Source organism: Melanaphis sacchari, unplaced genomic scaffold, assembly GCF_002803265.2.
Source record: "Melanaphis sacchari strain LSU unplaced genomic scaffold, SCAv2.0 Contig20_pilon_pilon, whole genome shotgun sequence".
Lineage (NCBI taxonomy): Eukaryota > Metazoa > Arthropoda > Insecta > Hemiptera > Aphididae > Melanaphis > Melanaphis sacchari.
Genome location: NW_020271042.1, coordinates 192,180 through 214,645, shown reverse-complemented (window position 1 = coordinate 214,645; position 22,466 = coordinate 192,180). Strand labels below are relative to the sequence as shown.

The window sequence follows — 22,466 nt, the reverse complement described above, 5'->3', positions numbered from 1 at the left end:
ATGAGATACTTTTAAAATCGTTTCAATACTAGTGCAATTTCTAATGTGTATAGTCAGAATAAAATTTGTAAAACTCATATACTTGGTGACTAGTGGTTGCCGGCAAGATTCTTCTTCGTGTTAAAATTGAAAGTTTATTCGATAACTACCGGATTGATCAACTTTTATTTTGGATTTAAAAACAAACATTGTTATATAAACAGCAATGGGTAAAATGTAACGAAAACAGTTAATGGTCTACGTCGGTTTTGATCTGGCTAGGTAAAGTCCACAAGAAATACCAACAAGCCTTAAACGGAAAGTGGTTGGTATCTCGGTCGTTTAGGGGAAAACGGAAACTGCAAATATTTTCTCGTAGCTGACTATGGACGTAAAAGTGTTGATGGTCCAGGGTACTCGTCACGAGTCTGGCGGCTTCGCGTGACGCCGGAAAATTTATCTTGTAACGACTGTTTCGTGCGGCCAACACGGACGGCCGGAAAAAAAAAAACCCGAAACAAAAGACTCTCTCGAGAGGAGCGAGCCGCTTGGCAACATCGCGGTCCGCCGCCGCCGCGCCGAAACCGGTCTTCGGTCGTTACAGGTGTGGTACGCGGTCACGATGGTTCGGTCGGACAGGTACCGTCGACAGTGGGGGCGCAGAAAGGGAACGGATGTGGCGGCGGTGGTGGAGTGTAATTGGTGGCGGTGGTTGCGGCGGTGAGGCGGTGCGCAACAGTAACGACAACGTCGACTCGGGAAAAAAGGTGAGTCACTCGGCCGCGTCGCGTGTGTGTGTACCTGCGCAGGTTGCCGGTGAGCGGCGGCGGCGGCGGCAGGGAACACCAGCCGCCCAGTGGGGGAGTACCGAGCGTAGCGGTCGTGGTGTGTATACGCACGCGAAAACATTCCTCTACAACTGCTACGCCGCTGTTGCCGCCGCCGCTCGTACCGCACGGCGATATTTAGTATTAATAATAATATTATGGTTTGGCGGGCCTTTGGCGGTTCCCGTCCGACCTCAGGTTACCTCCACGGCACCGGGACACTGCTGCCGCCGTCACCGTCATTTACAACCGCCGTACGTTAGGTGAGCGTCATCCACGATTGTTATTGATCGTTGTTTGTCAATTACTATTGTAAAATAATTTGTTTTCGCGACGCGGCCCAAACCGGTTGGTCTGCCGCGTCGGCGGCGGCGGCGGATGAGGTTCGGCCGAAGCGCGCCAAATGCGTACTGCGTTCCCGCCTGCAGTCACCGTCGTCGGCTCGGCAGTCGGCACTCGGCCGCGCGCGACTTGCGACTTGTTGTGTCGATAACGACAATATCACCGTTAAGTCTACGCGTGATACGATCGTTGTTACGTCGTGTCCGGCCTTTACTGCAGGTCAAAATATAATTTAATATTGGATTGCAGCCACTGCCATGACGGGCTTGTCGCTGAGGAAGCCGTGCGGCGAGAAGGAGTGCCCCGAGTACCACATGTGCCAGGCCCACGATCTCCAGTGCTATCCGTGTCATTCGTACTGCAACGAGACTTCGCACAACTTTGACGTCAAAATATGCCAACAACAGTGCCAAGGTACGTACCACAGATGCCGAGAATTTCGGCCCATATATAATTATTAGAGTCTTAGATCTACGTTTGTGTTTTTATTTATTACGAATTTTAGAGGTACATCGTACTGACCTACTCAGTATAGACTTATCCGAAATTTCCGATTAAAACTAATGCGTAAATAGTATAATTACGGGCAGATACGTGCTTTTTTTTTTACCGTACGAGTCTAAATCGTACGCTTCATACACCTATTAATTATAGTGCTGCGTGGAGTACGCGAAGTGACTTTATATCATACTATGTCCGTTTAATATAAAACATTAAAGCATCTATATAAATGGCCAGTTCATTGTAGTATCAAGTGTTATGTATTATAATAATGCTTGCTTACCGCAGCTGCAATAGTTTCTGCGAGGTCAACCGCTAACCGTCCTTTCTCGGCGAAGAAAAAAATTATAAACGACGAAACGCGCGCCCGTCAGAAGACCTTATTTCTGTCCACCGACTTTCTACTTTAAAATATCGTCTAATATATTCATCGTGCTAACCGCACACGTACAACATACATTTACTCATAATACCTACCTCATTTCTACGAATATTCATGTTAGTCTTGCAGCCGGCTGGTGACCGTCACATACTCACATCCGAAAGAATCTAAGCTCGTAAACTGTCAAGATAAACACAGCAATGTATTATAGATAAGATAATGCTTTGGGGAGTACTGTATAATTACAATACATGCCATTTATTCTCTTTGAGCTGTGGCAGATATGAGCTTTTACTTTTCCCAACAAGATTCCTTCAGTGCACCTTTGAATGTTTATTGCGCGTTTTTGTATGAAATTATTCTTGTTAAATCGTTCGACTTGTATTGGATTTTGTTCATATAGTTTTTATTTTTTATAAGCTGTTTTAGTAATACGTGTATTATACGTAAGTACAACTGTACGAGTAGATCTGGTAAACAACGTAGGGCGCGATGATGATGATGATGTACGTGATTGCGGTGTAAATAAAAATTAAAAACAACACATTCTTTAAGCGATGGTCCGTAGACGGGTTAAAGTTTTTTTTCTCACTAGTCCTCTTGTTATAGTGAGTTTTTTTCCTTTAAAATAAATATCGAGATATTGGCAGTAGAGAAGGGGCCACAATAATTTAAAGACTTTCATATTACTTTTACGCATACAATTGTTAATAGTTATTACACGTGTGTAATAAAATATTAAATAAGTATTAAATAATATCCGAAAAATTTGTAAAAAAAACTGCGTAAATCTTATTATAATATCATCAAACATATGTATACGAGAAATTGCAGAGTTCGGATTTTACGTGTAAATTTAGCCTTTATGTGTATAGTATCGTAAGTGTATGACGCAGACCTCGTACCACGTAGTCATAGTACCTATATAGGTGTATCTATTATACTATGAGAATAATATATATATATAAATATAGTAGCGAGACGAAATTGGTTGGTGGTCCTGCTTTGTTACAGAGTTTTGTTGTTTTTTCTTCGTGTGTCCTTGGAATACGATTCGAGGGGAACAATTCCAAAAAGAATTTGGTGCCTACCTTAGTATTGTTATTTATTGTCTGTAAGGTAATAAATAATGATTTATGGTACCTGTGGCTGTATAACTACAATGTCTTAAGTCTATACTAGATCATCAAATGCCCCCGCAACAGTATAATATATAATACTATATAACCAGTATATATCAACCAAAAGACGTGCACCCAGATTTCAAAAACTCTCCGTAGGATACCGACCAGTGTTCGATCGTCGCGCGAAGTATATTTATCATTGAAATACAACTGTAGAAGTCGAAAAATTCTACATGTTTTTCAACTTTGACGACTTCACACCTGTTGAATCCATGCGTAATCGTGTAAATTCGAAATTTTTACTGCAGAGTTATTAATTTCCGTTTTTATTACTCATTGTGTTTTGAATTTTTATTTTTTCTGATTTCCGTCCAAGGTTTTTTTTTTTTTGTTCTAAACAATTTTATGTTATACAAATCAATACTTATATTATTAATAAATAATAATATAATATGTCTACTACCACGAATGCAGCTCAACTATAAAATTTTCGTCAGTTATTGTAACTGTACTCCTATTTTATGCCCTATTTATTTATTTGGGTTATATCTAATGTGATCTCAAAAAAATTTGTGGTTTTTTATCCTTTCATGAATTAAGGTACTACATGTGTCGTATGTGTGTGTTTTTTGTGTACGTACTGTGACTTAAGTTTTATGAAATAACCTAACATAACACTGCTCCACAATCTATTATTTAAAACAATTTTAAATGGATTTTTTGCCATCATTTTTATATATATTTCGTCTAAACGAGTGTATACGAGTATAGTACTTACTGCAGAACGTATTTTATAAATAGTAGGTAATATATTTCATGAACTCCGTTGCAAAATATAATCTTCGATTAGATTCATACTAAAAATTTCAGAAACCATCTGTGGTGAAATTAAATTATAAAATAAACTGTATAACATTCAGTTGTTAAATTTTTGATGCCCAATGGGCAGAGAATATACTCAGTATGTAAATTACATTTTAAACATTTTTTTTATAATTAAGATCAAAAATTATGTACAGAGCTGTTTAAAAAATAAATATTATTAATAAAGAAATCAAAATTATTTAAGTAAAGTGACTAACACAATAATTTCTAATATATCAATTCAGTTTATTAAACAATTTAGGGCAATATTTTGTTTGTATAAATTGTACTATACCTGCGTAGTAAATGTTATTGGTAGATACATATTTTCACAGGTGGAATAAGAAAATTAGTATTATTTAATAATTCGGAACACTACTCATTCTATAAAAGAGACATTATTAAATACCTATACATATACACATATTATTTTATATAACAAAATATATTCTAGTCAATGATTAAAGAGAAATAATAACATAAGCAGTGATATGTACTGAAAAATGTAATATATTCATTTTAATTATAAAATTAAAACAATTTTTTTAATGTTTTCAGTACATAAATATGTGTATTTTTTACTATTCTACGTACGCTTTTTAAATATGGTATACTTATTTCCGTTGTACGTCATGCTATATTTTTCACTGCGATTCGACGAACCGTGAATTCACAACTATAATTGTATTATGATGCCCATGATAATTTTTACAATGAATTCTAAATACAACTTTAGATGATAAAGAATTAATTCATAACGCATTACCATAAATCAAAACAATGAGTTTCATAAATTATTAAAAAATATGTATTATTTTATGCTTTTAAACAAAAATACAGATAATTAGTTTCTCAGCATAAAAAAAATCTTAATATTGTTTTATAATTTATATTATTGTGTTTAATTAATTCTTTGACAAATAACTGAAATAAAATATAAGTTTTTATTTAGTATACAGGATAGCCCCTCTCCCTAAATAAGCTACTTGTTAGCCACTTATAAATTATAATATAAAACATAACTTAGGCAAATAAAAATTATTAATTGACATGAAATAAAAATAGAATTTATACAAATTCAATTAAAACTATATAGGTAGGCAGATTTTTTATATATTATCATTTATCACTCGTATAATAATATTTGATTCTAATTTGAAAAGAATTTGAACGTTTATCGAAATCCGCCGTCGATAAATAATATGTACACGCGGAAACTAGATTTTTCTATAGTATTACTATTTACATAATAATACCTAGCAAGAAAAGAAATTGAACGTTTCTTGAAATCCGCAGCCAATAAAAAATGTGTATTATATTGTTTAGCTGTATAATGACGAAACGTGTTTTCTTGTATTATAGGTACCTATGAATATTGATAGTATATTATCAACAGAAAAAAAACACGTAATGTTTTTGTTATTTTTCTATCTCGGATCGGCCAAATTCTTGTGTTTAATTGACCAAATCGTATATGTTGACATTTTTTAATCAAATAACCAGTTATATATTATTGCGCTACTGCGTAGATCAAACATTTTGTCAATTTTAACACAACCTGCACATAATATACATATTATAAACCACAATTTATTCTTCTTTTAAAGAATCATAGATCTTTCGTGCAAATTATTTAGTCATGACGCGTTTACAGTTGCAGGTTGTAACTGTATTGTTTATAGTTACACGTTGGAAATTATTATAACCGAAATTATAATAAAACATTGTATATAACTTTTTTGTACCAGTTCATGGTATACTGTATGGCGTATATACACATATAATAACACACAAGTGTGTCCAGACCTCTTTTGTAGATTGTGCACAAGCTAATATGTGAAATTAAAACTAGATAAGACCGTATAGAAATAAAAGGAGTATGACCCCTAAATTTTGAAAAAAGCATCATCGTTATACATCATTGAGGATTCTGAAAATAATAAATATAAAATCAATTTTTTTTTTTAATATAATGTTTATTGAATATTTACAATCTATACTTTATGTACAATGAGTAAATTTGAGGAAAGGATCGATATAAAATAATTTATAAATAAAATAGTTATAAATTATAATATTTTAAAGGAATTACAATTATTGATATCACATTTACACACGCTGTTCGCCAATTTCGCTGGTCGTTCCTATGCTGAGTTGTGCCTGTAGGCATGATGTTTAGACATAAAATTTGATGTATTATAGATTCTGCATGGCAATCTGAATCGGTATGTTTTTCGTTTTAGGTGATTTATGAAAAGAACCCCCATTATTTTTCTGAAAATCCTCAGCCTAGTGTGACCTGATTCTGTCACAGTGTCATCTATAAGACTGTGTACAGTTATTCACATTAGTGACTCATCGTGCGAGTATAATAATTATGTGCTTGTTTATAGCTCTAGGTAGTTGACCCATACCTATAGTCTATACAAAATGGTAGATATATGTTTACTGTGCATGGTGAATATCTACCCGAAACGGTGAAGTCGTTGTGTAAATGTGTTATAAGGGAAATCAATCGGGTCAACTGTTAGATAGTCATGCTGCTATGTAATATATGTACACATTTAATATAATACGCTGGAGGGAGAGTGTTGCTGGGGTAACTATAAGCTCAACATCGGCCAAACAAACACAAAAACATCCCAAACAATAGAATATTACACTCAGAAGGCCAGAAGTCTGTGTCGTCTTAGGTTTTATTATAATTTCGGTTTTTTAAATTTTATATTCTACACTTGGCGTATCGTCGCAGAACGTGCTTTATCAAGTTTGTTTTATCATCAGTAGGTATAATATACATATATATATATATTTATTATTTATTATAAGTACGTGTGATTTTTTCACTCCACTCCTGGGCACGTTATTAACTCAACCGTATAGGTCACACATATTATGTTTACCGCACGTATGGTAACTGTTGTGTACGCTACTTTAGTATATTGAGCATCATCATCCGTCCTAAAGCAAACGTAACATGTTATGTCCCTAAGTGATAGTCTAACGTTGATAATTTACCGCGAATGTATGTCAAAGGGTCGTGTCAGATGACTTATACAGTTATATATACTATTATTATAGTATTTCTTATTACACACAATGTGTATGATAATATTATGATAATACATTGGTTTTTGGAAGGGCAGATGGTATTATGGTGATCGCGGCGAAATCCGATACTCGTACCACCCGGAACACGCGAGTACTCGCGGTGCAGAGGACACGACCAATAATAATAATAATTATTGTTAATTCTGCAAAATAATTCAATTTTTCATGTATTATGTTGTCTTTATCATTACAACACGATCGTCCATGGCGGGAGAAGGGGGAATTGGGCGCGTAATATGAAATACTTTGTTTTGAATATAAGACGACTGCACAAGCGACGATTCGCAGTCGTCCGTATAAAACCAAAATGTGATTTATTCAACAGACACGACCATACTAATTTATCGTTTTTGAATTTGTTTGCGCAGATTACATACACGATTATGTGAAGCATTACGTCAAGGATAGTAACATCCAAGGTGAGCGACTGTCTATATACAATTATAAATTTATTATGATCATCGTTAATAGATAGTGTTGGAGGTACCTACTTTTCAAATATTTAATAATAAAATTCAAATTCGTTTCTACTCCGTGTACAGATGTGCTACAAGAGTTGGAGAGCCTGAAATCGTTGATAATTTGGTTGACGTTATTGGTGGTCATTGCTATCGCCTTGATGTCCATCATGTTGGCGTTCGTTTGGAAACGCGAGAGGAAAATGCCAAAGCTTAAGAACGGAGGCAAAGATTCATATTTCAAAAAAAAATTAGCTTTCTTAAAGGTATATATAATATATAATTTATTATACACTATTGTAATTCACAATAGGTAACGTTAAAAAAAAATAACCGAAAAATATTACCGTATATGTATGTAGGTAGGTACTAAGAGATGAGAATACGTGATGAAGGAAAAATGTCCTTATTGTCTCCTGTTTTTTTTTCTGAAATATCAACATGTTCAAGAAGGGTGTGTCGTGTTATTATTCTATTTTTCTCGGCATCGCATAGTATAAGAATGTTTTTCATTCCGTCTGGTGCAGGTATACGTGTTTTAAATGTGTTTAGCTCGGGGACGTGACGTTCACATCATTATACAAAGAGAAGCATATATCGTTGTAATTATATTTCCATTCGAACCTGGTGGCGTATATTATATATTATGAAGTATCACGAAGTGCATGCATATACAGGTGTTATGTGTTGTAATTGTGTTTTTATGGTCTTTTGTAACGCATATATATATATAGGTAGCCTCCGTTCCTCTCCCGGAATGGTCGCCGCTTCTATAAGACTTCTCCTGATAATGATTTGTCGTTAAATCGCAATTATTGTTTTTACGACGTATGTTAATATGTTACACGAATCATTCGGAGAAAAATGATAATAATCTTTTTAAAAAGAAAAATGTAATAACGTTAAGTTCCAATTTTGTTTTGAGGCGAATGTTGCACTACACTACCACAATATCGTCAACCACAAATCAAATAACAGACAATAATGCCATTCAAATATTTAAAACCATGTGTATTACACAACTTACGTGTACGAATATGATAGTTTAATAATTATTACTAGGTTTTATAAATGTCATTGTTAATAGAATACAATAATAATCATAGAAATTATAAAATGTTGTATTCACCACACAGTCATCGAGGGACACAATCGTAAATGTAATAGATTTTTAATGTTACTACACGTAATTATCAAAAATCACGTTTCAACAACTTATACATAATATGATATTATATATATTATTTACTTCAGTTGTCAATCGATATTTTCGTCCTTACTCGTTAACCCAAACAGTTCTTAATACATATTACTATTACCTATATTAGTAATATTATATAGTACCATTACCGTGATAACGATGGAAATATCAAACCTATTTCATTCAGACCTCGACCTCAAATTTTAATACATACATAAATGTATAATTATACATATTTTATAACATATGTATATGTTACTCAATATGCTTCACTTAAATAATGATATATTATTGTATTGATGCTCCGTATCGTGGGATGTTTACGGTTATTATCGAGTTGTGTTTGCAATATATGTCGTTCCGATGAAAAAAAAAGCCGATGTAACGTATAATATTTACACATTACATGTACATGTATAGTAATAATAAAAATAATATTTTGAAACGCGTACGTATACTGTGCCAGTTGTAGGTATATAGGAATTTAAAATATAAGTCATTAATATGTATGCTATGTATAAATATATATTGTGTGTAATGTGAACAATAAACAGAGCATACTGTCGTAGACGATTTTTTCCATCTGCGAAATCTGAACGTAGCAATAATTATATTATCATTAATGTAGATTCGTTTAGAAAAAATGGCTACTCGTCGCCTTGCGATGTGTACAATTAAATTATACTAATATGCATAGTGTTATACTTATCTTTTATAATACACATTTGAAGCTCTTATTTAATAAACAATATATAAACATAATTATTAAATAATATTATCGCTTTTCAGCATAGTTTTAACTTAAACATTCAATTTTAACTATTTCATATATTATAATATACCTAAAATCTAAATAGTAAATATATATCAAAATAATCTTATAAATGCATTTGATTAATATAAGGTCTCAGTTTTATGAACTGATTTTCATTATATAACTTCCAACAAAGTCAAGTCAGCCGACAACTAACAACCATTAAAAAATGACTAAAATGGCATAGGTACCTAAAATATTATGAAAAATTAAAATGTTTTTGTGACAATTTTTTACTTATTTTCTTAATTTGACTTAAGTAACGTACCTACAGTACCCTCTAGATATATAGTTATCAGTATTCTGATGATTGATTAAAGATGAACATTCGGCTATTATTCAATTTTTGTGCGTGATGATCAGAAAATAAATAACTTTTTATCTGTACGCCGCACCATAAGATTGATATAAAATAGTCTTCTTTATAAAATTATCATTTACGTTCGAACCACGTATAGTATTAGCTACAAAATTTCTGCAGAGTACAGTTATAATTGTTAATTAAATCACTTTAAAGTATATATTGTAAATTACTGTATCTATGTATTCAAAAAAATATCTTGAATGTAATTTTTTGCACTGGTCGCACTCGCCGTAAATTCGTACACCATGTGAGTCGTAAGACGCTTTAATGTTCAGCAGCAAAGTTCACAATTAATTTTTTCTACTTGTAATATTAATAATTACATTCTAGCTCGATCTATTATGATATCCGTATACACGACGAAGCTGCCGATTACGCAGTCTAATTGATTGACTATACGTATTGCAACATTGAATTCCGCGATAATGGTTTTAGCGCGATATATACTCGATCAAACTTTAATATGATATACATTTTTGTCGTGTGCGAAGTGAAAAATACTAAGCCATACAAGTCTCTGCCTTTACACATCGTACGTACATATGACGTTTTGAGCATTGAAATTTGAAATGTGCTCGTTTTAAAATAATAATACCTGTATAATATTATGTACATTTAAATATTATTTATTTTCTTCATCATCGTGTTTTAATAATATTATTGTCCGATTCGTAAACATTCTAAAGGTCTTCTTTGTGTTTTATGTTTTACCTTGTAGTTTAGGAAGAACACGGTTAACACGGTGAGCGAGACTGTGGACAGCAAACCGTGGACGGTGGCGACGACTATGATGGCCGCGCACACAACGGACGCCCCGAAATCGTCATCGGCGGGTTCGTCGTCCGGCGACAGGACAAACCGCACGACCGTCTCATCGTCGTCAACGTCTTCCACCGACAAACTTCCCTGCGAGGACGCTACCCTCGTGACACAGGAGTTCACCGGTTACGACAACCTGGGCCTGTGCAAAGTGTCACCAGTGCTGTGCAGCAAGCCAACGGCGACAATGAAGATGTACGGCACGACCGACGGGGACCTGCTCCACCGGTACTCACCCTAACCACCCCTATCGCTCCGGGCGACCGGAAGACTCGCCGTCGCCGATACGACGTGCCGGATTGGGATGTCCTAGACGGGGAGAAGTGGAAGACCAGACGATGACGTGCGGCGAGCTCGCGCGCGCATGGTCGAAGAAATAATTAACGTCGCCCGCGCAGGGCGGTACATCTAAAATACTTTTACCTTAGATATACATATTATTATTACCAGCCAAGGTTTGTGGACAATATCCGTTTTAGATTGTATTGTTTTAATATAAATTGTAGATTATAATGGATAAATTATTATCTGTGATCCTTGACTGACGGTCGCGTCTTGTCGTTTCGACCCGCCGCAATTGTTCCGCGGAAACTCGGTGAAACGCGACCTATTGTCTAACAATGTTATTATGTGTGTAGATTAATTTTGATTTGGCTCGCTCAAATGCTGTTTTTTGTGCAGAGGTGTGTGATTTTAGACTTTTGTGAGCGATAGCAGTATCGTGTAGTAGTATACTACTAGTTTGAGCGATTCGAAAACCGTTCCGGGAACGTTAACTAAAAAGTTTATAGTTGGATCGAGTGCATTTCGAAAATTTCGTTTTATGTATATTATTATCAATACAAAGTTTTGTCGTAGTATACACAAATTTTCAACACATAACGTAATGTCACACACGCACATACATTTTATATGTGTGCACGCGCATGTGTGTAACGCGTAAATTGTAGTTTTTTCGTTTCTTTGTACCTATATTATCATTACATTTTTTAAATGAACTGCGCACAGTATTATATCGACGACGCGCGTATCGCGGTCCAAGTACTTAAATCTTATTGTTGTTATTATTGTTTTTCTTTCTTTTTTTATAACAATATAAAAAATTTATACTATTTTGTGTATAACCTTGTATTTTGTAACTTGGTTGATACTTAGAAGTTAGGATAATGTGTTGTATATCGTATACAACTTTAAAGCATGTTGTACGCGCTTTAGCGATTAAATTATTTTAAGTATTAGATTTAGTGAGCTATGAGGAGGATGAAATAAACCTTTGATCAGTGAACCCCGTCCAATAAACTTTAACAGTTTTTAGATAATTTTACCCCACACTCGTCCATGTCTGTACATATATGTATGTGTATGTATAGATGCGCTGTCGGTGTAAAATTGTAAGTTGTCGGCGAACGCCGTTCGTCTAACGTTGTACATAATTATTATAATAATATTATGTTTTTATAGTAAAAACTTTTTTTTTTTATATAATATTATATGAAATGATTTTTTTTATTAAATTATATATTATAATATTTGTTTTATATTAATTTATAGGTACTTTAGCCATTTATAGAACGTTTTATTGTTTGTTTAAACTTCGTGAGACTTTTATTGTATAATTACTATAGTATTAATATAGTTTCCATAACACAAATATTATTAGATAGGTTTATTAATATTATATAGATTATAGTTACTATAGTTAGTAGTTAATATTAAAAATACATAGTAGTTAGGTTAATTTATCGTTCATGTAATCATTCATATTATAGAACCGAGACAATCATATCATATTACTTAAGAAGATATTTTTTATTAGGCATGGATATTATATTATTTGTAATACACCGTCGTACTTAGGTATCAATATAATATGTATACTTAGATAATATTATATTGTAAAAAAATGTTGATTAGAATCTAGTATAAAAAATAGGCACAATCTATAAACTATTTTATTTTTAACGTTGTTATTCATTTTTAACGGTTTAGACTTACCATAAAATGTGTATCGAAAAGCAATATTTATATTTAAGTATCGGTATTTGATTATCGTATTATTTTAAAACGGCGCCCAAGTAGAAGGCTCGATGACTATTTTTACACGTTACATGTACATAAATATACAATTTTCATAAAAATGTATTGTTGTAATACACAACAGAATAATCTATTCCTATTTATTTCATTTTTATACGAAAAAAATTATCACATAAGAAAAAATTATATTATGTTGCATAATATTTAATACTTATAAATACATTTTTTTTTATCTATATAATAATTATTTTTTATTTTTTTTACTTTAAATGACTCTGCCCAATTTTACCATACTTACCTTGAGAAAACGCCGAGAAAAATAAAATGCTTCATTTTCAAAAGACCCAAACCGTAGTAATTATGTCACTATGTAATTGGTTAAAAAAAATTAATTATAAAAAATATTAAAGAAATGTTAAATAATAAATATATAATACTCAGGGATTTAAAATGTTTTCATTTTACTCTATCAAAAATTATCTCAATTTATAATTTGCGCAGCACACTTTAATTTTAAGTCCAACTACACTTGAATCTCAGTTTTTTTCACCTTTGTTTGGTTAAAAAATATAATCAATGTCCAAGTATTCCAGCTTTTATTTTTTCAAACTATAGCTGTTACCTAAGGTCATACTCAGTACATATCTTAAAGGGGAGAGTTTAGAAATATTATTAAAAAAAAAATTAATGTTCAAGTTACATAATCTAAAAAAATATATTTAGAGTGGAAAGGTTGAAGTTTTACCTTCAAGGAACTTCTTAACAGCTACTTAAAATTACAGAACGTCAATACAACATTAAATGGTTGTGGCAACAGAATTTTTAAGTTATTTTTCATAGTTGCTGAACAGCTCAAACAATGATATGATTAGAGCACTAACTAGTAAGTATATAATACTATATTTCTGCAGCTCTGCCTCATCTAATAATCATCAAAGTAAAATAATATTATTTTTACATATTTTTATATTTAGCAAAGTATAAATTAGTTTTGTGAAGGGTCTAACATCAAATCAAATGGAATCAGTTTGTAAAAATGTAAAATGTACCTGAAGTTTTTAAAATTTGTTTTATATTTAATGTTTTAACTTGTATGAAATTCTAGTGGCATCTGAAATAAGGCAATAATTATGAATTTTTTTCAGTTAAGTATACATAGAGACATATTGAAAACAAACAAATCTAACTCAAAATTTATTTCTATTTTCATATATTGACTATAAAATTCTACCATCGTTATGCAAAAGATTTTCTAAACTCTTGTTATGCTGTTGCTTGTTTTAGATTCAATTATTTTAATTAAACTGCAGTAAAAATCAAATAATCCAATATAATATATAAATTTATATTTAAAACTTAAACCAATAAGGCAATAACATTATGTAAAAACTATTCAAGTAAAACATAAATTCAAAATTTTTTAAGTTATAACAATCGAAATTAGTAATTTGTAAACTTTATTGAAAATATTGAGTATTTTAAGGCTTTTTTTGTTCAGGGGAAATTTTATTTTGGTGGAATAGGCGTATCACAGTTACCATGATATAAATGCACTTTCTCAGTACACTTTGCAAATGAGTCAAACGTATCCGCATAACCATGTACTTTCCACCACATGCATAGTTGGCGATTCCATCCACATGACAAACGGTATATTAATTCTGGGTGTTCATAACTTACCAGAGTGTACCAGTCTTGATCACCCAAATGTCCCTTAAAATTAAAAAAATCATAAATTAATTATTTACTAAAGATCAAAAATAACAGATGATGTACACTCACTTTGAATAAATACTTTTGAACAACACCAGAAATCCATTCAGGACTGATAAGTCTATTGTACTCGGCACTTTTTCTTATTCGCTCCAAATATGACAGTATAACACCACTATTCAAGCCATTTAAGTTAGTATGTGGCTGAGTTTTGTACTTATCACCTTTATAGTTCCTCCATTTCCACAGTATATGATGGTAGACGGGGGAAAGTTCTGGGGCCAAACCAAAGAGTTGTGTGTTGGTAAAACTATAATAATAACAATATTTTTTTTATTTTTATTAACTTTGTAAACACTTCTAGTTCTGTTTACTTGTCGAATATGTTATAAAGGTCACAAATGCTGGATTGAAATGCTGTATCAACATCGACTACAATAGCTTTATCCAATAAATTAGGAGCAACTAGATGAAGTGCTGGTGATAGATAAAAAACATCATCACTGTAGTAAGATCCTTTTGATGATTGGAAAAATCGTTTCAATGGTTCGATATTACTCTCAACTATTTTCAGCACGTCTTGAAAATCATAATGAACTAGCTGTAAATCATCATACATATTACATACACTAATAAAACAGAATTTCTAAACTAAAAAACATTTAAAATTTATACTTACGGTAAGTAATGTTTCTTTGTATTGTTTGCTAAATTCATATATTACACCGTCAACTGTTGGACGGCTGGCATTGTCTGTTATAACATTTAGTTCAAAAACAGCACGGCACTTGCCACGCTGGCTAATAAGAGATTTAAAGAACTTGCGAAACTTTGTTAATAAGTGACCGCGAGCAATTTTTGTCACCGATATCCATATACTAACCTTAGACTCGGTCTTATTATTCGCTGGTACAGCCGCCACATGGCTCGAAGACAATATTTTCGATTTTATATTAACCGCAGACTTTGGGTTGGTGTACAGAATCACTAATATTGTAAATATCGTTATAGCTGTAATGATCTTGGCATAAGTGCGCATTAATACCACAGATGCATTGCAATTTTCAATAACAGTAGTACGAAAGATGACGTGTCTCTAAGTCATTTAAATCAACCAAAAATTGTTAACCATACTATGAATCAAAATTTAAAGGTCGTACACATAAGCTTAAAATTTAAATTGTAAAATAAGAATAAGTTAATACTTATTATAGCATAGAATAACGACTTACAACTTACATTTTACAATTTCAATTTTAATGTTTATTATTTACTTATTAAATAATTTAATATTTATTATTTACAGCGTACTATCAATATTCAAAGTTCAAACATCTGCAATATAGGAACCTCAGCGTTACCAACATATTTTGACTGTCTTAACAAAAAAAATCCTGCGCATCGAGAGAATTGACATTGTATGAAAATTAAAAATAAAAAATTGTACATAAATGTGTATAAATAATCGGGATCTGTGTTTGGACAATTGGACAAATCGATTAATTTGGAACAAGTACGTTACATCGTTATGTGCGCTTTGGCAAACGCTCGCGTAATGATATATATTATTAAATAGATAATTCAACACGTACCTGCCATAATTTGTGTTGCATATCTATCGGATGTCGTATGTGCTCCAATACCCATTAATATTTAATACTATCGCCATGGTTTTGGTGCTATCGAATATCGAGTCAGTCCAATATATTATCTAATCGTTGTAGTTGAGTTGGATCGGTCGTTTTTGTCGGTAACAGAAAGCACTTAAGCACAGTATATCAGTATACCTAGTCGTATTATAATAAGTATACACTATACGTTAAGTGCGCAACGCGTCGTCCATACCACGTATTACAAAAGCAAATTATCATTATATTATCTAAATTAATTTATTTAAATACAGTCCACTCGTAATTAAGTACATCGTATTACTTCAATCTTAACTCACCACGTAGCAACAATTTGCATAATGCATTATAAAAAGATAAACTTTCGTACTCTTCCCCGTACTAAAACATAATATTAATAAATTTCAAATTACAACTTTTAACGCTTGGTTGTTGAAGTAACTGGCCATTCACCATTATCCGATCTACAAGCTTATTTTTAACTCATTACGCTCGTATTGTGATTTGTGATAAAAATAATGTATCAATATGTTGTTATTGTGCTTTGTGTTTAATAATAACTGCCTTAACTAATTTCGTAATATTTAATGTATAAAAAACCCTGCCTTAGTGTATTTAAATCTAAAGCTAAGCATAAAATATATTATACTTTCTTCAAAATTCGCATTTATTACTTCTGTAATAAAATATTTCAAACAAAGACATTTTTTTGATAGGCGCAAATGGAGTTAAACATTGATAATTCATGCCATTTTATAGAAAATAGTATTTAAATACTTAACGTTAAAAACCAAAAAATATTTATTGAATACAACAATTTAAATATTGACATTCAAATTGTCTTTAATTTTTAATTGAATTACGAATACAAAAAATTTCATTACAAATAGTTATATAATTTATTTTACTTATCTAAATATAGAAAATAATATTAATGACATAAAAGTGTCAGTAAAGCCAGGAACGAACCCAAGAGAGATCGTGCAAGTGTGATACCTTCTATTTGAAAGTAACATTAGACTTTAAATTAATAATTAACACTTGATAAGCACCATCCCTACAATATTTTTTTTTAAAGGTCGTCCCTGACTATGGTAAGAAAGTATTAATTTATTGATAATAAAAAACGCTAAATAAAATATAACTTCTTCAGTTCATTAATTTTTGCATAATACAAAACCAAGATTGGTTATAGTATATATTTATCACAAGCCTCTTATTTACAACTGGCAAAACCAACTCTGTTGTTTTCTAGATCAAATTCTGTATAATAACGACCGATGAAGACATCTCCCAATATCCACAATGGACCATTTGGAGGAGGAATGTCGATACCCATAAAACCAGATATACACAAGGTTTTTCCAAACTGGGACACCTTAAATATAAAAATAAGTCTTTTTAAATCAATAATCAAAAAAATAACAAATTTTAACAATTTTTTATCTGGAAACATCTAATATTAACAAACAAAAAAAACACAAACTCACCTTCAATATATAATCTTTTCCTTCAAGTTTAAATGTTGTGTTATTAATTACAAACGATATCACAGGTAAATTATCAATTTGATCGCATGCAATCTAGAACAATCATTCACCATTAGTTATAGGTCCAATGAAATATTAAACAACTGATCTTACAATGTATTCTCCTCCTGGTATGGCAGTACCACCAAGAAGCTCATTGATTTGTTTTATATTATCAACGGGCCCAGCAATTAAGCTGGTACCAGTATCAGCAATAGCTTGAAGGGCACCATTCACAATTGATGTATTTCCAACAAGTACTCTTTAAAAAAAAAAAATTAATAAATAATAAAATATAGGTATATAAAAAGGAAAATAAAATACTTCTTCATAAAAATATTAATTAATATTATTTACAATAAAAATAATGAATTTTAACAAAAACGGTGTTTTGTCACAAATAATTAACAATTATGTAAAAATTAAAACATAGTACATACCCATCAAGACCAAACTGCCAATAACCATGCCTGGTAACAGGAACATATGTAAAGGGTCCTGTATATTTTTCAGGGTCAGATCCACCAAATATTATTTCACCTCCCGGAGTGCTGGATGGATCTCTAAATATAATAATAAAATAAAAAATAATTACTTTGAATGTTTTATTCCTGAACTTTTAGTTATGTAACAAGCTTTAAAAATAATTTTTTTTAATATATTACATCATTACCTGGACAAATAAAATGAAAATATGGCATTTTTAATAATTCCCTGACTAACCATATTGTAGAATGGAGGTATAGCTCCATCAACTGAAATTGTGTTGTATCCTAAACCAAGTATTCCATCAAATTTGGCGGCAACAAAAGCTAATCCTGGTTCTTGGATTGCTTCAGCAAAAGTTTGATTAATAATTGAATTTCCATCTATCTAAATGGTAATTATTATTAAATTTAGAAATTCAAATATTAACTAATCAAAAAAATTGGAAGTTTACATTAATAAAAGAAAAAATAAATAAATAGTATTATAAAATGTATTTATGATAAAAATTGATATCACTTTTGTCAAGAAAATGTTGATAAAAAACCAAAGCACTAATAAATAACATTATTCAAATACTTTATATTTATTATTAAATTTTAATTAGTGATGAGAACTTATTGACATTATTACTATTTGGCGGTGAAAAAACCTATTAAAATTTTTATACTTAAAAATTAATCTAACAGTTTTAATTATTCAATTCTGTCATCACTACATACAATAATTTATTTTTGAACTTTATACTTTTACTTTAACTATTAGTAAAAATAAAACTATTAATGCTTGTGAGTTATGACTTAATTTGTTAAGTGAATTTAAAGTTTTATCTATGTACATACTGATTTAAGTATAGGTACAATTACAATTATGTAATTAAATGTCAATTAATATTTAAAAAATTATAATCCTTGCAATACTAATAATTGAAAAATAATTCTATTCCATTGTTATTAATTTACTATAAATGTATCTAGCATCTATTAATATTATTAAATAAATAAATATTATGTATAGAATTGTTTTATTTAAAAAACCATGTACTAACAGAAATGACATCAGTAGATAAGTAGCCCGATAAACTTCCTGAACCGTAATGAATTGAAAATGAAGTTCCATTTTTTTGATATGTAGTTGACTTGGACATATCATATTTGTTATGTAATACTGAAAAAAAAATATTTAAAATAAAAATAAATAGTGTTGGTAGCATAAATAAAAATAATTATATATTACTGCATGCTATGTTCAAAACACTACATTGTTTTGATGGAACCCACAGATTTGATGAACCTGTATCAAATACTACATTGAAGGGTTGAGGAGGAGTTCCGATAGTAATCGGTCCATAGTATTGAGCCTGAAATTAAATTAAATTGTAGAAAAAAACTTAACATTTAAATATGGAGACAAAATATGCTTACATCTAAATAGTTGGACAAAGGTTCGGCATTGAGTGGATTATAGCGACTTTTAATATGATCAAAAGAATTGGTAATATTTCTGAGCTGCTTACGTACACTATCAATTTTGTAGAGTTTTACCCTGAAAATAACAAATAACGATGTGAATACATTTAATTTTTATTTTTTTAAATCAATTCATGAACTATCCTCGATAACATTACTCACCTAAGCAAATCGCCATCGCATTGGACTAATGTAACTGTAATCGCAAATACAGTCAGTAACAGCAGACATAAACGTTTGAATGCACTCATTGTGCACCACACAAGTATACAACGATAGTAGCAACAAATTAATGTTAATAAATTTGTACGAAGACGGATAACCGTAATAAAGTGTGTCGAAATCAAAAATAATGCAAGTCACTTGTTTTATCAACAAAAGAAAAAAATGTCTAAAAAAAAAAATAAGAATAATAATAGCTTATTATAGACACAAGTGTATACTGTGTAATATTAATCATACGTTATTATCAACACTGATATTGATTAATGACAAATGACAATAATATTTGCTTCTTCTTATCTTCTTCTTTTTATAATATAAAACGGGAGTGAACTTCGCTTTTTTCTCGATAAGTTTGATATACTGCCAATCAGAATATTAGATTTTTTCTTATCTACCTATGCGTCGTGTCGCTGTTATTTCCCGCGCCGCTGACCACCCGTTATCGTTATCAGTCGTTATTATTACTGTTATTGCAGTTTTTCCACTTTTCGCCCGTTTTTCCGACCTTTTGAGACCTTTTTCCGTTGCGTTCTCGATTCTGTCGCGCAGAGCGTGTTTTTTTCGTTCCGTACGTGTGCGTTTTTCGTGCGATTCGGTCTTCGACCGTAGCGGTAAGTGGTAACAAAGGCGGCCGCCCGCCGACGAACGTCGCGCATTTTTCTCCGATTTTTCTCTCGGCACGAGTCGATTTTGTCTCTTTCGCTTCCGCGTGTTTTCTCATCGCGTAGAACGTGTCTTTTGCGCGTGTGCCGGTTGTCCCCGAATTCCGTTCGTAGCTGTCGTTTCGCGTTCTCGAAAAACGCGTACGCCCAGCGTGTTTTACGGTCGGTTGGCCCTATTTTCTATTATCGTATATTCGTATATACTACTGTTTTTTTCTATTATTATTATTCAATAAATCGCATTATTTATCTGTATTAAATACGTGTTATTTTGTTTTCAGTGTCTCAACACTCGGACACTTCCACGACTTCATCAGTACTGTCTCGATACCTAATGTATAATATGTGTATAATATGATATATTTGTTAATAATATAATTGTGCGTATGATGGGTCACATTGCTGACATACGTCAGGTTTAACAGATTCTTATGTATTACAAAAACGAATTGCAAAAGTTTTGCTCTTAAGTCGTTACAATGTTTTTACTTGCATTTGAGGTCAGTGGTATTAATTAGCGGATGTGAGTTTGTTAAATATAAAATATTTAATAAACATTATTGAAAATTACAAAAACAAACAAAATCGAGTATTATTTATAGTCTCCAGTATCATATATATTAGATATAGAAGTATAATTCTACAGGATTTCAATTGTTACACATATGTATTATTGTACGAATACATATTAATGCTTTATGAAATGTTGCTATTATGTGTTAAGTAAGTTTTGTTTGTAATATGAAATTATATTTATCAGGCGAGGGCATACCATTTAGTTTTTTGTATACATTTGGTGTGATATGATATATGTACATAGGTATGTATGTGTAAACTCAATATATCATTAAGATATATACAATATATAAATATAGATGAATACAATATATAAATGTAGATGAATACATCATAAACACTCTAAACAACAATAAATATGTGATTTATGGTTTTATAACAGGAATTGTAAAAAATTGCATTGGTTATACTGTACCACAAAGACTCCTACGGGGATGGCGGTTGGTCTTAAATGGTGATGACTGATGAGAAAATATTATACAAGGGAAAATAATACCCAGAAATTTATCTCGATAACAACTATAATAATATGGTGACCTGTAAAAAGGACGGGTGACCAAAAATAAATATAATAATATAAATAAATTTGTTTACGCGCCGTCGTGTTATAATATTATATGATAGAAATATTGAGGTACTAAATTAATAATAACAATAATAATAAAAAAATAGGGCACCCAATTAATATGACAAAAATCGGTATACAAAAAACAAAACAAATGATAATAATAACAATAATAATAATTATGGATATCACCTATATCGACGACTTGGATCTTGAGCAACGTGATCGCATGAATTCTCCGCTGCAGGAACACCGGTATGGATTATAGTGATTATACTGTACACTACCAACTCACGAACTTTACGCCCAAATAATAATAGGTAGTTATATATATATATATTATATTTTAGTGTCTGCAACGGCAAGAGCGGCGGATACAACGACGGCACACACGTTATAAAAGAATAAGGGTGCAACGATACAAAATTTAACGACACACGCGGGCCAAGAGTTTATGGCAACGTCTCGACGATGTCGTACAAGACCAGCGAGCGAGTGAGTTCCCTTTGGACAGCGGTGGTCAAAGACGCCGATGCCATATAGACAAGAGGGGAGGAGGGCGACGATAAAGTCGACGAGCTTATCGCACGCAAACAATAATCATAGTATGTATATCTTGAGCATATACGACGTTTAATGCAGTAGTATTCGTTGCTACTCTATAAATGGTTTAAATCCTCAAGATTCGGCATCGGTTCCCAACTCAAATGGTAATCTGTTATGTGAAAATGATAGGTGTTAGGATAGGTTTTCTAATGTTTGATAGGCAGGTTTGATTCCCACTTCGGCA

The 22,466-nt window shown here is 31.7% G+C and overlaps 3 protein-coding genes across 6 annotated transcripts; 1 reads left to right on the top strand and 2 right to left on the bottom strand.

Annotated features, from left to right (window-relative positions):
* Nucleotides 1-12,286, top strand: LOC112593545 (protein grindelwald). Of its 3 annotated transcripts, none has more exons than XM_025337987.1 (5): nt 1-746; nt 1,398-1,562; nt 7,499-7,549; nt 7,673-7,854; nt 10,686-12,286. In XM_025337987.1, exons 2-5 carry the CDS (start codon nt 1,406-1,408, stop codon nt 11,025-11,027), a joined length of 732 nt encoding a protein of 243 aa, XP_025193772.1. In that variant the 5' UTR covers nt 1-746; nt 1,398-1,405; the 3' UTR covers nt 11,028-12,286. The 3 variants fall into 3 exon arrangements, with proteins under 3 accessions (XP_025193772.1, XP_025193770.1, XP_025193771.1); XM_025337985.1 differs by lacking the exon at nt 1-746 and adding an exon at nt 755-1,069; XM_025337986.1 differs by lacking the exon at nt 1-746 and having other exon boundaries at nt 1,084-1,562.
* Nucleotides 12,287-14,147: 1,861 nt separating this feature from the next.
* LOC112593541 (xyloside xylosyltransferase 1) lies at nt 14,148-16,338 on the bottom strand. The gene is made up of 4 exons (XM_025337976.1): nt 15,216-16,338; nt 14,911-15,137; nt 14,606-14,846; nt 14,148-14,536 (listed from the first exon to the last, which is right to left on the bottom strand). Exons 1-4 carry the CDS (start codon nt 15,573-15,575, stop codon nt 14,330-14,332), a joined length of 1,035 nt encoding a protein of 344 aa, XP_025193761.1. The 5' UTR covers nt 15,576-16,338; the 3' UTR covers nt 14,148-14,329.
* A 960-nt stretch (nt 16,339-17,298) lies between these two features.
* LOC112593540 (lysosomal aspartic protease) lies at nt 17,299-20,206 on the bottom strand. Of its 2 annotated transcripts, XM_025337975.1 has the most exons (10): nt 20,111-20,206; nt 19,811-20,039; nt 19,604-19,724; nt 19,416-19,539; nt 19,228-19,346; nt 18,367-18,566; nt 18,134-18,256; nt 17,808-17,955; nt 17,655-17,747; nt 17,299-17,542 (listed from the first exon to the last, which is right to left on the bottom strand). In XM_025337975.1, exons 2-10 carry the CDS (start codon nt 19,897-19,899, stop codon nt 17,381-17,383), a joined length of 1,179 nt encoding a protein of 392 aa, XP_025193760.1. In that variant the 5' UTR covers nt 19,900-20,039; nt 20,111-20,206; the 3' UTR covers nt 17,299-17,380. The 2 variants fall into 2 exon arrangements, with proteins under 2 accessions (XP_025193760.1, XP_025193759.1); XM_025337974.1 differs by lacking the exon at nt 20,111-20,206 and having other exon boundaries at nt 19,811-20,085.
* Between the last annotated feature and the right edge of the window lie 2,260 nt (nt 20,207-22,466).